The sequence below is a fragment of the Salvia hispanica genome, chromosome 5 (genome assembly GCF_023119035.1).
Source record: "Salvia hispanica cultivar TCC Black 2014 chromosome 5, UniMelb_Shisp_WGS_1.0, whole genome shotgun sequence".
NCBI classification, from domain to species: Eukaryota; Viridiplantae; Streptophyta; class Magnoliopsida; order Lamiales; family Lamiaceae; genus Salvia; species Salvia hispanica.
The window spans coordinates 39,287,952-39,306,175 of NC_062969.1; the positions used below are offsets into that span (position 1 = coordinate 39,287,952).

Sequence of the window (18,224 nt, forward strand, 5' to 3'; positions counted from 1 at the left end):
GCCGAAAAAGACAAAGATGAAGCAAGTCGTGGCAACCGCCCAGACGGGGGTAATCAGAAGAGCATGTTGAACGTGGTCGCCTCCTCCCCCCGCCATGTTTTGTAGAAGTAAAGGATGAACCAAAGAGCTCTCGATAGGATCAATTCCCTTTCTCAAATAGGAGTAGTGTTTAACTAATATCTTTACTTCCTATTTAAATGTAAAAACGATTGCTTTGTTTTGTCACTTAAAGGAGATTAGCAAATGCAAATGCATAATAGACATTGCTTTGTTTTGTCACTTAAAGGAGATTAGCAAATGCAAATGCATAATAGACATATATATACGTTATCAAATGCAAATGCAAAATTCAACTCAAACATTTGTTCATGCGTTGGTCATCGAAATGTAGCTTCTAATAGACACACATATATAAATATATTCTGAATATGAATAAAAGAGGATTGGAAAAAAAAAAAAGAGAGAGAGAGAGACAAGGATCGAAATATAGGAAAATATTCCTACCTTTATTGTGCGTGGAGAAAATGGATGGACCTACTTTTTACGAGAATCCCATCTATCAAATTCCTAAATATCTTCATTTTTTCTTAATATATGGGACTGTTGTTTTTAATCTATGTAGTTATAATTTGTTTTAGAATTCAAAATTTAAAGCAAACGTAAAATAATAAACGATAAAATTGGTGATTTATGTTGTGAACGAAAATGAGACGGATCTTATTACATATATTAATTGATGATTTAGCAAGAAAAAAAAAAAAAGAGGAGTGAATATATAGAGAGTGAATAGATGCAAAAGACAATATGCCATCGTACCTCCTTGTTGTATTACATTGCAACATGTCAAAATTTGTGGCATTTGTTGAAATTATGGAATTCTGGTTTATAACAACTGAACTTAATATAGGAATTCTTATCAAGTACGGAATGATGCTATTGCAATGTTTTTTTAATATAGGAATTCTTATCAAGTCATATTAATGAAATGGTGATTAACGACACAGTTTGAAGACTATTAACAACGCGTTGTCGAATATATTAGTATGAAAGAATGTTGAATATTTTAGTGTAATCGGATTAACTTGATTGATCAGTATTATCATAATGAGACATTATATAAGTCTGGAGGCGCGGAGTGCACGCTTATTTGAATTCATTATGATGTTAGGGGCGAAGCCCCTGGCTGGGGTAGGTCAGCTTGGAAATTTTTTATTTCCAACGAAGTTGCTGTGTAAGAAATTCATTCGAAAATGTAATTTCTGAAAGTTAAAGGACTAGTTTGCAATTTCGGAAACCTTTGAAAAGTAGTTAATTTCAGTTATGAAATTAACAGATGTGTCTGTTCATCTTGTTAAATACTGATCGATTCTTGTTTGGTTCACAGATTCTTTTTCTCAGATATCAACATAAGAAAATTCTGATTTTTCTCTGAATTGTATCCGATCAAATATTTTGGTAGAACCACCGAAATTGATTTGATCAGATTATCCGTTATATTTCTGTTCAGTACATTGAATCTCCCTGACAAAGAATTCTAAAGATTATTAAAGATCATTTTATTCTATCTATAAATCTAAAAAATTCGGAAAATCATATTAAATCTAACTAAGGTTAACATAATTGATGTACTACTAGTTATAACAAAGTACAAAAATCTCGTGAAATTTTGTGAGACTTGTAATTGATAATAGTATGTTTCATTTATGTGTCGCACGTTTTGGATTTTCATAAAATAAAGTACTACTGGCAGGTGGGAATTTTAAACGTGTCATCTATCAAGTTTTCCAGTGTTATTATCTAGTTTAATAATTGGGGACAATAGGAGGACCATGAGTTATGCAGTAAAGTAAGTAATCAAATTTGAGAAATTATTTGAATCAATTTAATTCTATGTTTGGTTTTATTATGTTGGTAGCTGTCAAGTGTCAAGTCCATATATTCCATACAAAATTATTTGAATCAATTTACTATCTTGATAGTAAATTATTGAGACCAGGTGGAGTTCTGATGTATGATTCGTAATTATTAACCAAGTTTATTCTACAGCTTGTAATATTAAATACAATTATAATTTCATTTTACAACTTGTTGTATTTAAATAATTAGTTAATTTATATTATGTAACTTGTTATATTTATATATGATTAATATCATTATTTGCTAGTATCTTGATTTTTAAAGCTATAAAACTACCGTTTAAAAAGACAAAACTAGAATTCATTTAAATAATTGTCAGGTAGCATCTTAAGATTTGTAGTACTTATTGTTAATTTATTGTCAACAAGAAAATGGGGGATCGGAAATTAAATCTTTAAATGGCGTGTTATACATACATTAAAATCATGTCGAGTTTTGGTATGTGGTTCTTAATTACACTAATTTTATTTTACAACTTATTATAATATCTTAGTTTCTGTAATTCCTAATATCGAAGATTATATAATTGTCAATTTATCGTATAAGTTGTGACAATCTAGTTTTTGGGGCTATTATGCGATTATAAATATTAGGCATGAATATGCCATTCGAATTTCGACGGGAACTATTTGAATTACTTTTTAGAAATACAAAATGGGTTAGTTCGAATAACAAAGCTACTGTAATTGTTTCAAGATACTAATTTTTATAAGAATTCATCGTAATTACATCTACTATGAAAAGATACTCCTATATGAGATGATTTCTCCTATCCTGTTGTTTTCTCCTATATATACATCAACTGTTATTGTCTGCGTAGGAGGTTTTACATCAAAATCATAAACAGTGGTAAATTTATAATTTTTGTTGCAAGACCGTATCATTTTATTCACCTCCATTGACACCAAAACATTCTTTAGCAATTTTTCTCAACTCTGAAATTTCAATGAATTTTGATATAGCTTCTTTAGTGGGAAAATTCAACTTGGGTAGCTTAAACTAGTAATTAAATAAATGTGAAAGTTTTATCCTAAAAAACAAGTACGATAAAGTTCTATTAAGAGGTGAATTGAACTATGAGTTTGGTCCCCTACTTATCCTTCTCGACCCATGCTTCCATATCTGAATTATTTTTTTCAAAATTTGTCACGTTCATCTGAATACTTATCAATTAACGATAAAGCAATTCAGAAAAATAAACACCCCTATTAATAACTATACAACCATTATTAACGTTGTGGGTAGAAGGATTTATAAATTATTTAATTGGCTTAGATTGTGCATTTTTGTTTTCATTTTTAACTAAATGAAGGGGAATTTTTATTTATTTATTTATTATTATTATTATTATTATTATTATTATTATTATTTTAAGATGGATTATAAATTATAAAATAAAACTATGTATTTCCAAAGGTTTTCCCACCGCTTCATCATATCATTATAATTGTCTTGATGATTTGTAAATGACTCAGATTATTTATTTAATAAGTTTGCGAAATTCTTTAATATAGTAGGAGTAATATATAAACAATAATGGGCTCGTTTCTAATAAGTTAGAGCATCTCCATTCGTGCTTTTAAATAAGAGCATGGAGGTGGATCCAGACCCACTTTTACTACTTGTCCTTAGGCAAGAGCACAACACCCACATCCGTGCTCTTCCTCAAGGACAAGCTCAATGGTCTCACCATTTTATTATTCAATTTAAATACTTCAATTATTAAAAATATTTCTACATTATAAAAATACATTAAAAAATAAAAATTACATAATTAAAATCCTAAAAAATAAAAATTACACAATTAAAATCCTAAAAAATAAAATTACATAATTAAAATCCTAAAAAATAAAAATTACATAATTAAAATCCTACAAATTAAAAATTACATAATTTTTAATGTTGAAGTGAGAGCATTTATAGATGAAAATGTGAATTTTGGGGAATACATTAAAAGTGTGTAGAAAACGGATATAATTTATTGGGAAGTGGGAAAATATTTTTTTTATTTAAAAATGATTTTATAAATTAAATTTGAATTAAAAAAAAAAAGAATTTCCAATAGCTAAGTCATTGGCCAATCACAGCCCGCCACGTCGACCTGCTCAACGGCACGGACGCCCTGCCGCTGGCAAGGACGGACAAGCTGCATTGGCGGACGAGCGGTATCCTCACTGCTGACACGGACGGGTATTACTTACTCATAACTCTTCTATTTTATTCTGTTTAATATGTCACTCTATTTAATTACATTAAATATTTGTTTTTAAATTTTGGTGCCAAAAAAATGCAGAGGAAGTAAGTATTTAAGCATAGAAAGAGTTTTGAGCGCGTTGAATAAAATATTCCACATAAAGGAAGTATCTAACTGGTTTTGCTTAAAAAATTTAAGGAAGAGACGAAATCGATGGCTAAGAGCAGTTCGATTCTATTCTACCAATGGCGTCAGACGATCCTCCGCCGAGAGTGGAGGAGAAGTCAGAGGACTAAATCCGGACCGTTTTTATTTGTTTGGGATGCAATAATTCATAGGATAATATTTTGAACTTAAAATCATAAAATTATCATATATATATATATATATATATACATTTAGATGTGTAGGGGAGTGATCAATTGCTAACTCATCATTTAATTGCTAACTACAACTAATTTAAGGCCACATGATTTTAAAAAATGTGTGGTCTACAATTTGCCATGTGTAATTTTCTTTTTTATTAATTAAATTGAAAAAAATTAAAAAAAAACGCTAAATTAGGGTTTTGGATGAAAATGTCAATATAGTGTTTCGAAAATATCAACACAATGCTTTGAGAATGTCAATACAAATTTAGGATTGACATTGTATATGCTTTATATTGACATATTATCTTAGCTGTATTGACATTAACTGCATGTACGAAAAATACGAAAATTCTAGATTTTTTTTTCAAATTTTGACGTCGGAACATATGCATGTAGTATATCGTTGGAATCCTTATAAAACTATCTTTAATTTGATATATGTTATATGAATTTAAAGTTTTGGGATTTCTTTTAAAAGTTAATTATAACTAACTTGACATTAATACCCCTATTGATTTTTATTGGAATTAATCCTATAGCCTTATTGACGTTTTTTGTTGATCGTATTGATATTTTGTGGTTAATGATCTAGGCCTTTAATTTGAACATCTAATGGCTATTATTGAGTTGTAGTTAGCAATTAAGCATTGAGTTAGCAATATAACACTCCCCTGTGTATATATAAATCAATGTTAATTATAATCATGCTATAAAATAGTATGGTCAGTGTATATAGCACTGACAAATTCGAATCAAACTTGTCAATGCTGTTTATATAGTGACAATACATGCTCTTGCGCGAGAGATTAAAATAAACTTCTTAAGATTTTAAATTATCATGTAAAAAGGGAGAGAGCATAAATTATCAATGCTATGGACTTTGGGGGGTAATTTCGGTCAAAATTTGATGTATTACATGTACTTAATAAGTCTCCCTCTCATTTTTTTTATGGACGGGTATCAAGAAATGCGAAATAATATTTACACTTCATATAATAATTTTATAATAAAATATAGATTAAACAAATTAATGGAACTTACTTATTATTTATAAATAAATGGTAAAAAATAATGAACATAAGTAAAAAGTAATAAGTCAAATGTAAACTACAACTCCTATGATAAGAAAGTAAGAAAAAAGAAATATAGAACCAACTAAATTGAGATTACTTTCTTATACCCAAATTTCTTTTGAAGTGATTTTACATTCTCCATACCCAAATTTCTCTTGAGTGAAAGAAAATTTGGAATGAAAAGAATGGATGAGAAACCTATCCAGTCATCTTCTATTTGCCCAAACAAGCTAATTTCGGTGACATTTCTCTTCTCCTTGGAATAGTAAAAAAAGCACTTATCATTTGATTTAATTCGATGTAATTTATAACTTTCGATGATTACGATAATTTCATATTTTTAATTCGTTTACTAGTTTTACGTTTAATTTTTTTTTTCTTCAGAAATGCACAAAATTAGTAATATGTGGCTCAGTGTATAATAGTAGTACTCTACAAATTAAACACTACTACCACAAAAGGAGACGCTGCACATCTATGGACCTTGGGGGTGATTTCGTCAAAATCGGTACTCCCTTCGCCGACTCTAAGTGGAGCATTTGTTATTCGACATGACATTTTATGTAGTGTTGTTTTGTGAGTAAAGTGGAAATAATAAAGTAAGAGAGACGAAAAGAGTAGAGAGAGAAGTTTTTTAAGAAACGTGTAATGGAAACAAGACTTCTACTAACGGACTAACCGGCATGACAAAAATAGATTTACTCCCGGCACTACTTGGGTCGACTTGGTGCAAGCAAATTTAAGCCCGAGCCTTTAGAGTTATTGAACTCGAACCAATTTAGTCCTAAATATAATTAGCCCAATAACAGTCCATATAACAATAAAAAAATAGAGTTGCATTTGATTAAAAATTTGAAAAGAAATTAAGAATACTAACCCTAAACTTGTACTACTACTTATAATCAACCCAACCCAAATCAGAGTTGAATTTGAACCTCTTCATTCTTTCTCTTTGCATAGTTCACCACTTCATAGCAGTTAAGGACAATTGCTCTTTCACTTTTTTTGGTAGTTAATTTAAATGGATCAATAATAGGTAAATGGTAAAAAATAATGAACAAAAGTAATTAAAAAGTAACAAGTCAAATGTAAATTAAGAAAAAAGAAATATAGAAACTCAACTCATTACATTCTCATACCCAAATTTCTTTTGAGTGGTTTTACATTCTCCAAACCCAAATTTCTTTTGAGTGAAAGAAAACTTGGAGTGAAAAGAATGGAGGAGAGACCAGAACAGTCATCATCCATTTTCCCGAACAAACTAATTTCGGTAACATTTCTCTTCTCCTTGGAATAGTAAAAAAAGCGCTTATCATGTGACAGCATCAATATGCCGCCATTTCTGTAAATTTTGATAGGGTGACAAGCACTCTCTCCGTAAACAAAAGGAAGAAGACGAGCATGCATCGCATATTTTCCATAATAAGGCCTTCCCACCATGCCATTGTGTCCATAACAAGGCTCTTGTTCCATGACGAGTTGGAGCGTGGTCCAACGTTTCTCGACCTGTTCATGTTCCTTCGAAAACCATATCACATCGTCGTCTAATGTGTCGTAATAATGAATACACAGGCAATCTACCAAACCATACAACCACCCCCCACTTGTAACATAACTAAAGGAACTCACCCCTCTTGTACATGTGCTTTCCATGAAAGGCGCGGGAAATTTACTAAAGCGTTCTGTTTCAAGGTCAAAGCAACAAACATAAGGAATCATCGTGGTACCACTTTTAAATAACCAATGAAGATTGCCACTAAAAAATGCACCACAAATGGAATAGTCGCAGAGGTCAGAAAATGGGGGAGCGCCTTCAACGCTTCTCCACACGGATCCCGATCCCGCTTCAAGAGTGTATACATGAAATCCGGATTCGGGGCTATGATGGACAACTTTAGGCCGTCCGCCGATTTTGCTCACTCCAAATCCAAAACGATCTCCATTATGAATAACACGCCCACAAATCTCAACAAATTCACGGGTGATGGGATTGCATACGTAGAGATGCTCTGATGCAAATGCTTTTTTCAGAAGAAGCAAACCATTGGCAGAACCTTGTATTGTTGAATCTCGCTGAAAATCAAACTTGGTGATTAAACCATGCTTGGCAAAAACATTTGAAAAGGGCTCGAGCCCGAGCCCGTCTTCCAATTTGAAAACATTAACCCTATTTGAATTGAACTTGATAGTCGACACGGCTAGGGCAGGGGCCGATTTAGAAAGATGAGACTTGACAAAGTCGTCACTCTCAATGAGATTTAGCCATGCTTTACAAATGCATTTGCAAATTGCAATATTTTCAATAGAGAGTCTCAATAGGATTTCTTTGATGATTTCTAATGGTAAATAAGGCTTCATTTTTGGATGGATGAATTTGGTCTTTCTGTAAAGAATAAATTAAACAATACATATATAAGCAAAGATTTAAACAATACATATGTTCAAATTAAAATTCAAATTTACAACAATGCATGAAAAGTCCATATGAAAGTTTACCGTGATTAAACTTGCACACCACCGCTCTCTTTCTCTCCATCAAATTTCGACTATTTGTAAGATTTATGGGCTAAGCTATCAAGATTAGGGTTTAGGATTTATTCTGTTTAGTTTAGTCCAATAATTTAGTTTAGTAATATAATTTCAATAATTTATGTGGATTCATTTGACTATAGAATTCTTCAACAAATATATCCTATAAGGACGCAATTGCTTGTGGTGAGAATTTTTTTAAAATAGACGTGTTTCTAAATTAGTCTAGTCCAATTTAATTAAGTTTATAAAAATAATTTCAATATTTTATGTTTGACTAAGAGATATGTTCAAACTAAAATACAAATTTATAGGACATAGCTATTCAAAGCAAACTGCATTAGTCTTTAATTGATCTTTTATAGGACTTTGTTTAGTGTTTGAATTAGTCCTTAATTGATCTTTTAGTAAATTAACACGTTTCCACATTCAAAGAAAATTTTTGATCCTACAATTTTTAAAAAGAAAACTATATATAATGGGCTACATTTGAAAATAGAAAAACACGGCTTTTAATATTATGATTCGTATCAATTTATTGGGCCATGTATAAATGCAGCAAGCCCACTTATATTGATGATCTCTCAAACTATAGAATTTATACTAGAAATAAAATATGTTACACTAATTCGATTAGTCTTGTTTTTATTCTTTAAATCGTTTATATTTTATGAAATGTTAAAATTAAAGTATGAATCAAATCCAATTCTTGGTTTCTTGCTTTCATATTACTACTACTCTACTTTCTTTTTGCTACGCTTTTGCGTTGGATTTCGCCTTTAATATTTTACTTTATTCGAAATTTGAAATTACATTCCAATCACTCATTACATCAAATTTTCAGTCTCACAAAATTTCAATGTTTACTCCCAAATTCCCCTCTCCAACCAAACCAAATTAGTCATCTTCCGATCCGTCCCCGGCCACTCCCACGAGCCTAAACGCTCGCTCCCTCATGCGCTCCCACGAGCCTAAACGCTCGCTCCCTCACTACTACTTAGTTTTGTGTCAAATTGATATCTATGAGTACTATATAACTTCGGTCTTAGCAAGGGAGAGCTACCGAAGTAGTAGTATAATTTTTCCACTAAAGAATGCTACTATATATCAAAATTCATTAAAACTTTAGAGTTGAGAAAATGAATTAATGTATATATAATATATATATTAACGAATACAGAAAACAAAAGGATAGGACATCATATATATCATGCATCCTCTCATAAGTTTTAGGTGAATAAAGTTTAGTTTGAAAGTGGTGATTATTCGAATTGAAAAATATATTATCAAGTGGTATGATGAAACTAATTAAACTAATGGAGTGGGACATTAATATTCATGAAATCTTGATTGAAATTTATTTATGTATGTCTATGGATACTTCTATATAGGTTCTTTTCAATGAGAAAAGTAAATAAATAGATCTTGTGCAAGTTCATATGATATATTCAAAATCTTGATTAAAATTAGGGTGGTCATTGCCCCACTAATTTTTCACAAAATGGTGTTTTAGTCATAGAAAAATTATAAGGGGTAGAAATGTCATTTCATTTGATTTTTATGTGCTTGCCCAAATCTTTTCTCAAAGTAAAAAACATGCAAGTCTTGAATCATTCACAATCAGCTATGAAAACCTTTGTTATCTATAGATAAAAAGACTCAGATGACCTCTTGTGCACTCTTTGTGTCGGACAGCGTAGCATCTTGAGGATGTCAATGGCAGTATTCTCGGAGCTTTGGTCTCCTTTGAACAGATGTAGTGTCAGATGCATCCTTTATTTGTGTTCCATCTCCCTCCACGCGGCAGGATCACAACTGCAAATCGTGTGTAGGATGGAAACACTAATATCCTTATCCGGGAACTGGGAGTATTCCTTATGGTTTCAAATAGGCAAGAGATTCCACCGTGCTCCATTATCTGCTCTATTGCATTCGGGTTGTTGGCAACCATTAAAAGGATAAACAGTGCGTGATTCACAATCCCTCCGTCATTGATCCTTTTTATTGACACTCTAACAGCACCATCTCTAACGGCTCGCACATTATTTATAGGCATTAGACAGAGATTGTAAATAGTAAAGGCAGCTTCCTTCACTGCAAAATCATCCCCTTCATCAAACAGTGCGATGAGGGGCTCCAACGCGCCATATCCCCGAATCATGGTCTTTTGTGGCCTAAGACATGACAGCTTGTTAAGGGCAGCATCTGCATTGCCCCTAGCCTGCATTGTGCCACCCCTTAGACCATCAACAAGGAGCTGTATCGCATTAGGCAAATTAGGTCACCGCTTAATATTGTTGTGGTCGGAGATGCTCGACATCATGGTAACTATCATATTCCAAAGGTCTATTTGCTCCTGGATACTGACTTTGTAGAAGGTTGACAATAGTTGTGTCACGGTCTCTCTTGCTTCAGCTAATAACACCATGATCGAATGCACTTTTGCCATCTTGCTCAGTTCCTTAGCAGCATCGATCTCAGTAGACAATTGGGGCGAGGACACCTTCTCCATCATATTTTTGAAAACAAGTTTTTCTTCAGTAGACAAGGCCCCCTCCTCCTCCTTGTTAGAATCATATGTTGCTATATCTACCTCATGAAAGAGCATGCTACTGATGGAACGGTTTGGTATTAAGGCAAAGTTTAGCAGTTTAATCTCAGTTTCAGGGCACATCGTGATCTCAAAATCGAACCAATTTTGTATATTTTCTCGATCATAGATCTACAACATTTGAGGTGATCATTAATAAACAATAGTCATCCACTTAATTGCAAAAGATAATCAGAGCATTTCCCCCCTTTATCAAAATCAGCCTTAAATCCTACTCTAAACCTCAACTGAACACACAGATAAATAACAATTTTCCCCTAATTATCAAAATCAGCCCTGATTCCTAGTAGGGTTGGGTCGATACGGTATATTGTACCGAAAATTTTGTATCGTTATCGAAATTAAAGAATTTCTTATCATTATTGTATCGAAAGTTTCGGTATGGATAATATATATACTGTTATCGTATCGAAATTTCGGTATATAGTACCGAACTTCGGTATACCGTTCTGAACGGTATATCGAAATTAAATGGATATCTATTTATGATTTTAGGATTTTTAATAAATATTTTTTGAATATATAAATAAATTAAATGGATATCTATTTATGATTTTGAACTTTTAATCTTTAAAAAAAATTATATTATTGTTATAAGCAGTATAAACGGTATGTATCGATAATTCAATACGTATTGATTTTCGATATATTTCGGTATACCGATAATATCGATATATGTCGTATATTCGATATAAAACGGTATACCGAGGTATAAGAAAATTCGTATCGTTATCGTATCGAAAACTTACGATACGGTATTGTATCGTACCGAAAATTTGATATTTTTCGATATTTATCAATACGATACGATCGATATACCATTTTCGGTATATTTACCCAGCCCTAAGATTTCCTAGCCTACACCTCAACCATCAGTGAACACAGATAAAAAATAGTCAACACCAGCCATAGCATACTCTACATGCATATCAATAACAATTTTTCCCTAATTATCAAAATCAGCCCTAATTCCTACCCTACACAGTGAACACAGATCAAGAACAACTCCACCCAATTATCAAAATGGACACCTCAACAAGAACTGTAAACACAGATCAAGAATTAATAAAAACTGCCCTAAACACTACCCAACGCCTCAACAAGATAGTGAAAACACACGATAAATTAAATAAACAATTTTATAGGACTTTGTTTAGTGTTTGAATTAGTCCTTAATTGATCTTTTAGTAAATTAACACGTTTCCACATTCAAAGAAAATTTTTGATCCTACAATTTTTAAAAAGAAAACTATATATAATGGGCTACATTTGAAAATAGAAAAACACGGCTTTTAATATTATGATTCGTATCAATTTATTGGGCCATGTATAAATGCAGCAAGCCCACTTATATTGATGATCTCTCAAACTATAGAATTTATACTAGAAATAAAATATGTTACACTAATTCGATTAGTCTTGTTTTTATTCTTTAAATCGTTTATATTTTATTAAATGTTAAAATTAAAGTATGAATCAAATCCAATTCTTGGTTTCTTGCTTTCATATTACTACCACTCTACTTTCTTTTTGCTACGCTTTTGCGTTGGATTTCGCCTTTAATATTTTACTTTATTCAAAATTTGAAATTACATTCCAATCACTCATTACATCAAATTTTCAGTCTCACAAAATTTCAATGTTTACTCCCAAATTCCCCTCTCCAACCAAACCAAATTAGCCATCTTCCGACCCGTCCCCGGCCACTCCCACGAGTCTAAACGCTCGCTCCCTCAGTGGCCTCAAGGCGGTTCGGTTCAAAACAAGAACCACCACATTTCGAGAAGCCTGGACCTTTTCTTGAATCCTTGTCGAGTCTCATGAACCACAACGCGTCCTTTCAGATCATAGTGCCAGAGACGGGCCTATCTAGCTCGTCCACATCACTCCTCCGCTTCTGTATCACAGGTCCAAACGCGGACATCTTCTCCGAAAGACTAGCAAGAGCATCATCCCTTTTAGCCAACTCCATGAGCACCTTGATCCTCCTAAACGAAACCTGGCTAGGCTTCTGCCCCTTCTCCAACATCTGCAAGAAGCACCTCTCCGCCTCCTCCAGTTTCCCCGCGTCACAGAGCAAATCAAACAGCACGTCCGACACCAAAATGTAGGACCCGAACCCCTTCTCAACCATGTCACCCCACAGCTCAAGTGCTAGCCCCACGTTCTCCTGCCTCCTCATCAACCTGATCAAGAACATACACGACTGCGTGCTAGGCAAGCACCCCATCCCCTTCATCCTCAGATACAACCCCCACGACCCTCTCAAGTCATTCTCCCAATACAGCGACCTCAACACCACATTAAAAGTCGTGGCATTGGGGCTCAAGCCCTCCTTTGCCATCTCCTCCATCAAACCATACGCGTCCCCTAACCTCTTCGCTATGCAGAAGTTCCTTATCACTGCGTTGTAAGCTGCAACGTCAGGGTAGCAACCATACTCTCTCATCTCCTTCAACACCTCCCTCGCCTTATCCGGCTGCCCAACCAACCCCAGCCCCCCGATCAAAGACGTGTACGTGATCACATCCAAATCAATCCCCTCGTCCCTCATCCTCCCAATCAACTCGTACGCCTTCCCCATCTCCCTCCCCTTACAAAACACATCCACAAGGCAGTTATACGACACCAAATCCGGCTCCACTCCCATACCCCTCATCTCCGCAAAGAACGCCTCCGCCTCATCGCAAGACCTCCAACCAGCCAACAAGATGTTAAAGGTATACAAATTAGGCCTAAATTCATGCTTCAATGAATGATAAACATTCCTAGCATCACTCATGCTCTTCTCCTGAGACAAAGTCCTAAACAACGCATTGTAACAGCTCACATCAAATTCCAAAACAAGCTTCCTAAACTTCTTAAACGACTCAACCGTCTGCCTAACCGAGCAAACCTTAGCAATCCTAGCTAAAACAACCTGCACAGTTCTTGGGGTTATCAAAGATTGATTTTTTCGCTTGGTTTCGAGCAAAAGTTCCCAAATTTCATCGAATTTCCGAGCTCTGCCGAGAATATAAAGCATGGTATCAAAGGAATAAGCGGTGTGGAGAAATCCATTGATTCTGGAAGTCAATTTGTAGAGCTCCAAGGCGGAGAGCGGATTGGAGTGAGAGAAGCGGACCCTTTTGAGAACTCGGTCGATTAGGTCATTGGAAAGGGGGATTTGGGAATTTTTGAGGGAGTGTTTGAGAGATTTTGGGTCTGGAGATGTGGTGATTAAGCGAAAGATTTTCTCAACGTCGTCGTTTTGGGGGTTAGGGATTGAACACAAGTACCTTGTTGTTGATGGCAGGAGAGAGAGGCGTTGGAGTCTCTGCGCCACTGCACTGTGCATTGCTTCTTCGAATCGGGGAGAAAAGTTATTTGCGGCGGCGTTAGCTACTTCGGATTCTGTCTGTTATTTTGTGTTTTTTTAAGGTTTCAAAAATTAACATTTAAAAAGAGATTAATGTCTGTTTAACAACCAAATATTTTCAACTAAAAAATGGTGAATATTGCCTTTTTATCTCCATTATTTTTAACAATTTTTAATAAAATTCTAATTTGAAAGTAGGGATTGCTAAAAGAACAAAGATAATGTTAACAAATTGTAGAATTATAATACGCTCACATTTCATATCAATTTTCTTTAAATTCGATTCCTAGTAGGAGTATTATTTTTACTAAACTGCCTCTTAAAAATGGTATAATTTTAATAATTTATGTTAAACTAATAAAATTTTTAAAGATATCATTAAAATAGTCAATTTTAAGGATTTATAATAAATCCACACATGATTTTCAATTTGATTTAGTTTTAAGACATTTATTAGGTATTTTAAGATCGTTTTAATTCAAACAAAAAAGTAAGAGCTCGTATGAACTTAAATAATATAATAAATTAACGCATGATTTTCAATTTGATTAATTTAGTTTTTTGGTTATACATTAGAATTTGGTTATTTTATAACACTACCTATTACAATTATGTACATTTATTACTCTATTAGTACTTATTTATTCTTCTTTCAGAGATGATTTCAAATGATTGGATGTATAATATGGTGTCAATAATAAATACTCACATAGCCCCAATATATGTAGTAATTCATAGTTTCCAGGCTGAGCCATTTTCATCTCTCAAACATGCCTAGACTGAGTTGTGAGACCAAATCCAAATGCAAAAAGAGGATCATAATGCTCATCTCCAACATTCATAGGCAGCTGATCCACAGATTTGAACCAACTCCTTGCAAGCTTCCCACTGAATCCATAATCCCCAAACAGCACATCAGCCACCCCTCCCCCTTCCGTCCCGGGCAGCCACGCCGCCACCAGCGCGTCTATCCGCCTCACGTACGGCTCCATCACGACCGGGCGCCCGGACACCACCACCACCACGCACTTCGTCGATCCACACACGCTCCTGATGGTGCTCGGGCCAGGCTCCGCGATGGTCAGGTTCGTGCTGTCCCCTGCCTTATCCGCGTAGGGGAGCTCTCCCACTACGACGATGGCGTGGGAGAACTCCCCGCCCTTCACGAAGCTCGAGCCGGGGTTCTCGGAGAACACCACCTGTGTGGAAGGGTCTACTGCCTTCTTGATGGCAGCTAGGATTGTGGTTCCTGCAAAGATCATCACATTGTTAGACCAGACATTTATAACAGACATCTCAAACGACGTCGTTCTAAGAACATACCGGACGTGACGTTGTTGCCACGAAAGCCCTGCCACTCGATAGTCCATCCTCCACATTGGAATCCCAAGTTATCAGCATGAGTTCCGGCTACTAGGATTTTTCGTGCTTTCTTCGGAAGGGGAAGCAATGGCTTTTTCGGGTCCTTGCCATTTTTCAGCAGGACAAGTGATTTTCTAACAGCTTCCCTTGCCAGCTCCCTGTGTTCCTGTAACGAAAATAATACGCTTCACTAAATGCAACAAAAAGACCGGTGAAATGAAGAGAAACGACAACGGAAGACAAACCTGGCTTCCGAGGTGTTTTGCTAGGGAGAGATCAGCTAGGGGATCCTCAAATAGGCCCATGACGAACTTCACCCTTAGTATTCTACGGACAGCATCATCGATCCTGCTCATGGGAATCACGTTGCTCTTCACGAGCGAAGTCAGAGTGCTGATAAACTCTGTGTAATTCTTAGGTACCATAACCTGCAAAAGATCAAGAGATGTGTCAAGTTAGGTAGGCCGTGTTTATATCCTCGTTTCCTTGTTTGGTGAAGTAAAACTAACCATGTCGATTCCAGCAAGAACACCGGCTTGAACAGAATAAGTGTAGTTCGCGTGGGGAGGGCTCGTGATCCTGTCGATGCCCTCCCAATCTGATATAACAAAGCCCTGCAATCAACAATCAATCAATCAATCACCATTGATGAATCTTGAGAAGTTGATCGAATGTTGATATTTACCCGAAATTTAAGGCGATTTTTGAGGAAGCCGGTGATGAGAAACTTGTTCGTATGCATCTTGATGCCATTCCAGCTCGAGTAAGAGATCATCACCGTGGCCACGCCTTTTCTGATGGAATCATAGTAAGCCGGCATGTGGATGCCAAACAGTCCCTTCGGGTTGATGACAGTGTTGTTCTCGTCTATTCCCATCGTCGTGCCACCATCTCCCACAAAATGCTTTGCACAAGCCGCAATTTTTGTCCTTCGGAAAGATGCACAACCCGAGTTTTAGAGCCGAATTCAAGTTTACTTAAAGATCAGAAAAAAGTAACATACTTTCCAGCAACAAAAGGAATGCCCTTCCTGGAGTTAGCTGGGAGATCGCCTTGTAAACCGGGGATGATCTCAGTCATGGCCTGAACAATCTTGTGATCCTCGCTGTAGCTCTCGAAGCAACGCCCCCATCTTGGATCCCGGCAGACCTATCAAGGTACAAACGATCGCACATCAAGAAACACGAAAGCGTATCTAATTCCCGGGTTAAGAGAGGGGGCGTAAACTCGGCTTACAGCTATGCAAGGTGCGAAGGTATATCGAATTCCCGTGGCCCTAACTTCCAGTGCAGTAGCAGCTCCAATCCTCTTTACAAGCTGTGGATCCCTATTTTTGCGATGTCAATAGCAACTAAATCTCGAATTATCGAAGCATACGAAGGCCGAAACCAGAAATCGACTCAACATCTTTGCATATCAACACAGTTCACAGCTCAATCATAGTCCTAAAATTATCATGATTTTAAGATGAAATCAGGCAAAACACTCTAGCTTTTTCCAAGAGTGACAAAACACACACCTAAACTGAAAAGCTCACATTCAATAAATCTCCAAAATTCAAGACTTTTTAACCAAAAAAACACACAATCTCACACACCTTGTGACACCAAGCCCAACATTATGAGGGAAAATGGTGGCTTTATACACATTGCTGTGGCCATGGACAGCATCGATCCCATGCATCATCGGTATCCCAAGCCGGGTCGAAAGAGCCCCCTTTTGAAAACCATTCACCATATTCACCCAATCTGCAGCAGAGGCCTTGGCCACAGGAACACTCCCTGGGCCACTCAACACACTCCCTGCTCAAAAAAACCCGAATCTTTTTCGATTTCGCAGTAAACGAATCAAATGGCACGAAAAAGAAGAGATCTTTCACCTATGAAATAGTTCTTCATCACATCAGGGGAGGCTACTTTGCTTTCAATTTGTGTCATTTGCCCAATCTTCTCTTCAAGAGTCATTCTTCTCATCAAATCTTTGATTCTTGCATTCAGATGCTGTTTGGGGTCCTTGTATTTGAGAATCTTTGCTTCTGCAACAGCAGCCCACAAACAAAGAAACACCAAAAACACCCTCATTTTGTTCATCCTCAGCATCTATATATATATAACAAAACAAAGAAGGGATCAAAATTCATATTGGCATATGAACAAACACATTGAGTGCATCAACTAAAATTGTTTGAATGCTTTTAACTACACTTACAAAGAGCTGCACTGACAAGAACAGAGCTTACAGTGGATCTATTTTAGAATTTTTAGTTGATTGATTGAATCTATTTATCAGAAACATTAAGGTTCAATAGAATGTGTTCTGACATTGTCTGATGCATTTTCCGCATTTCAAAGTTGGCTGCTGGGACCTACGAGATCGACACGTGTCTTTTACTATGGCGATTAATTAATTAATTAATTTTGCCATTCTAATGATTATATTTAGCTTTCTTAATAAAATCAGTTCAATCAACATTATCAAATTTTAATTAATTTTTCCATTTAATGATTGTATTCATCTTTTTTAATAAAATTATTTTAACAAACATTATCAAATTTAATAATGATTTGATCCTCTTATCTTGTACTACTACTCATCTTAATTTTTCTAATCAATAAGAGACTCATGAATCAATAGTTCACACAGTTTTTTTTTAATAAATTACTATAAAATAGTAAGTACTAAATAGTACTACTAGTTTATAGGAGTAGAAATTTATTAAATTTGCATTTATTAAGTACTCTCAACTTATACTTTTTTTCATTTTGTATAAGTTACATTAGTACATAGTACTTATTATTTATACATCTCT

General features: G+C 35.0%; 4 protein-coding genes across 4 annotated transcripts; all 4 read right to left on the reverse strand.

The window, feature by feature from the left end:
- Window positions 1-6,680: 6,680 nt before the first annotated feature.
- Window positions 6,681-8,118, reverse strand: LOC125190034 (putative F-box protein At3g16210). Its single transcript, XM_048087235.1, has 2 exons — window positions 8,052-8,118; window positions 6,681-7,938 (listed from the first exon to the last, which is right to left on the reverse strand). The coding sequence occupies exon 2, from the start codon at window positions 7,911-7,913 to the stop codon at window positions 6,681-6,683; it is 1,233 nt and encodes a 410-aa protein (XP_047943192.1). The 5' UTR covers window positions 7,914-7,938; window positions 8,052-8,118.
- A 1,728-nt stretch (window positions 8,119-9,846) lies between these two features.
- LOC125190035 (U-box domain-containing protein 9-like) lies at window positions 9,847-10,758 on the reverse strand. Its single transcript, XM_048087236.1, has 2 exons — window positions 10,453-10,758; window positions 9,847-10,341 (listed from the first exon to the last, which is right to left on the reverse strand). The coding sequence occupies exons 1-2, from the start codon at window positions 10,756-10,758 to the stop codon at window positions 9,847-9,849; spliced, it is 801 nt and encodes a 266-aa protein (XP_047943193.1).
- A 1,488-nt stretch (window positions 10,759-12,246) lies between these two features.
- LOC125188450 (putative pentatricopeptide repeat-containing protein At1g02420) lies at window positions 12,247-14,086 on the reverse strand. Its single transcript, XM_048085298.1, has one exon. It carries the CDS (start codon window positions 14,030-14,032, stop codon window positions 12,536-12,538), a length of 1,497 nt encoding a protein of 498 aa, XP_047941255.1. The 5' UTR covers window positions 14,033-14,086; the 3' UTR covers window positions 12,247-12,535.
- A 653-nt stretch (window positions 14,087-14,739) lies between these two features.
- On the reverse strand, window positions 14,740-17,726 carry LOC125188449 (beta-glucosidase BoGH3B-like). Its single transcript, XM_048085297.1, has 10 exons — window positions 17,624-17,726; window positions 17,295-17,514; window positions 17,013-17,217; window positions 16,652-16,742; window positions 16,419-16,564; window positions 16,101-16,344; window positions 15,925-16,029; window positions 15,661-15,843; window positions 15,377-15,581; window positions 14,740-15,302 (listed from the first exon to the last, which is right to left on the reverse strand). Exons 2-10 carry the CDS (start codon window positions 17,512-17,514, stop codon window positions 14,818-14,820), a joined length of 1,884 nt encoding a protein of 627 aa, XP_047941254.1. The 5' UTR covers window positions 17,624-17,726; the 3' UTR covers window positions 14,740-14,817.
- Between the last annotated feature and the right edge of the window lie 498 nt (window positions 17,727-18,224).

Bases quoted from the DNA above. Each gene is read 5' to 3' on its own strand.
- LOC125190034 (XM_048087235.1), bottom strand. From the start codon at position 7,913: ATGAAGCCTTATTTACCATTAGAAATCATCAAAGAAATCCTATTGAGA.
- LOC125190035 (XM_048087236.1), bottom strand. From the start codon at position 10,758: ATGTGCCCTGAAACTGAGATTAAACTGCTAAACTTTGCCTTAATACCA. The intron at 10,342-10,452 runs GTCAGTATCCAG...AATGCGATACAG, and splicing joins TATTGTCAACCTTCTACAAA to CTCCTTGTTGATGGTCTAAG.
- LOC125188450 (XM_048085298.1), bottom strand. From the start codon at position 14,032: ATGCACAGTGCAGTGGCGCAGAGACTCCAACGCCTCTCTCTCCTGCCA.
- LOC125188449 (XM_048085297.1), bottom strand. From the start codon at position 17,514: ATGCTGAGGATGAACAAAATGAGGGTGTTTTTGGTGTTTCTTTGTTTG. The intron at 15,844-15,924 runs GTTAGTTTTACT...GATCTTTTGCAG, and splicing joins TTCTTGCTGGAATCGACATG to GTTATGGTACCTAAGAATTA. The intron at 15,582-15,660 runs GTTTGTCTTCCG...TTTTCGTTACAG, and splicing joins CAAAACACCTCGGAAGCCAG to GAACACAGGGAGCTGGCAAG.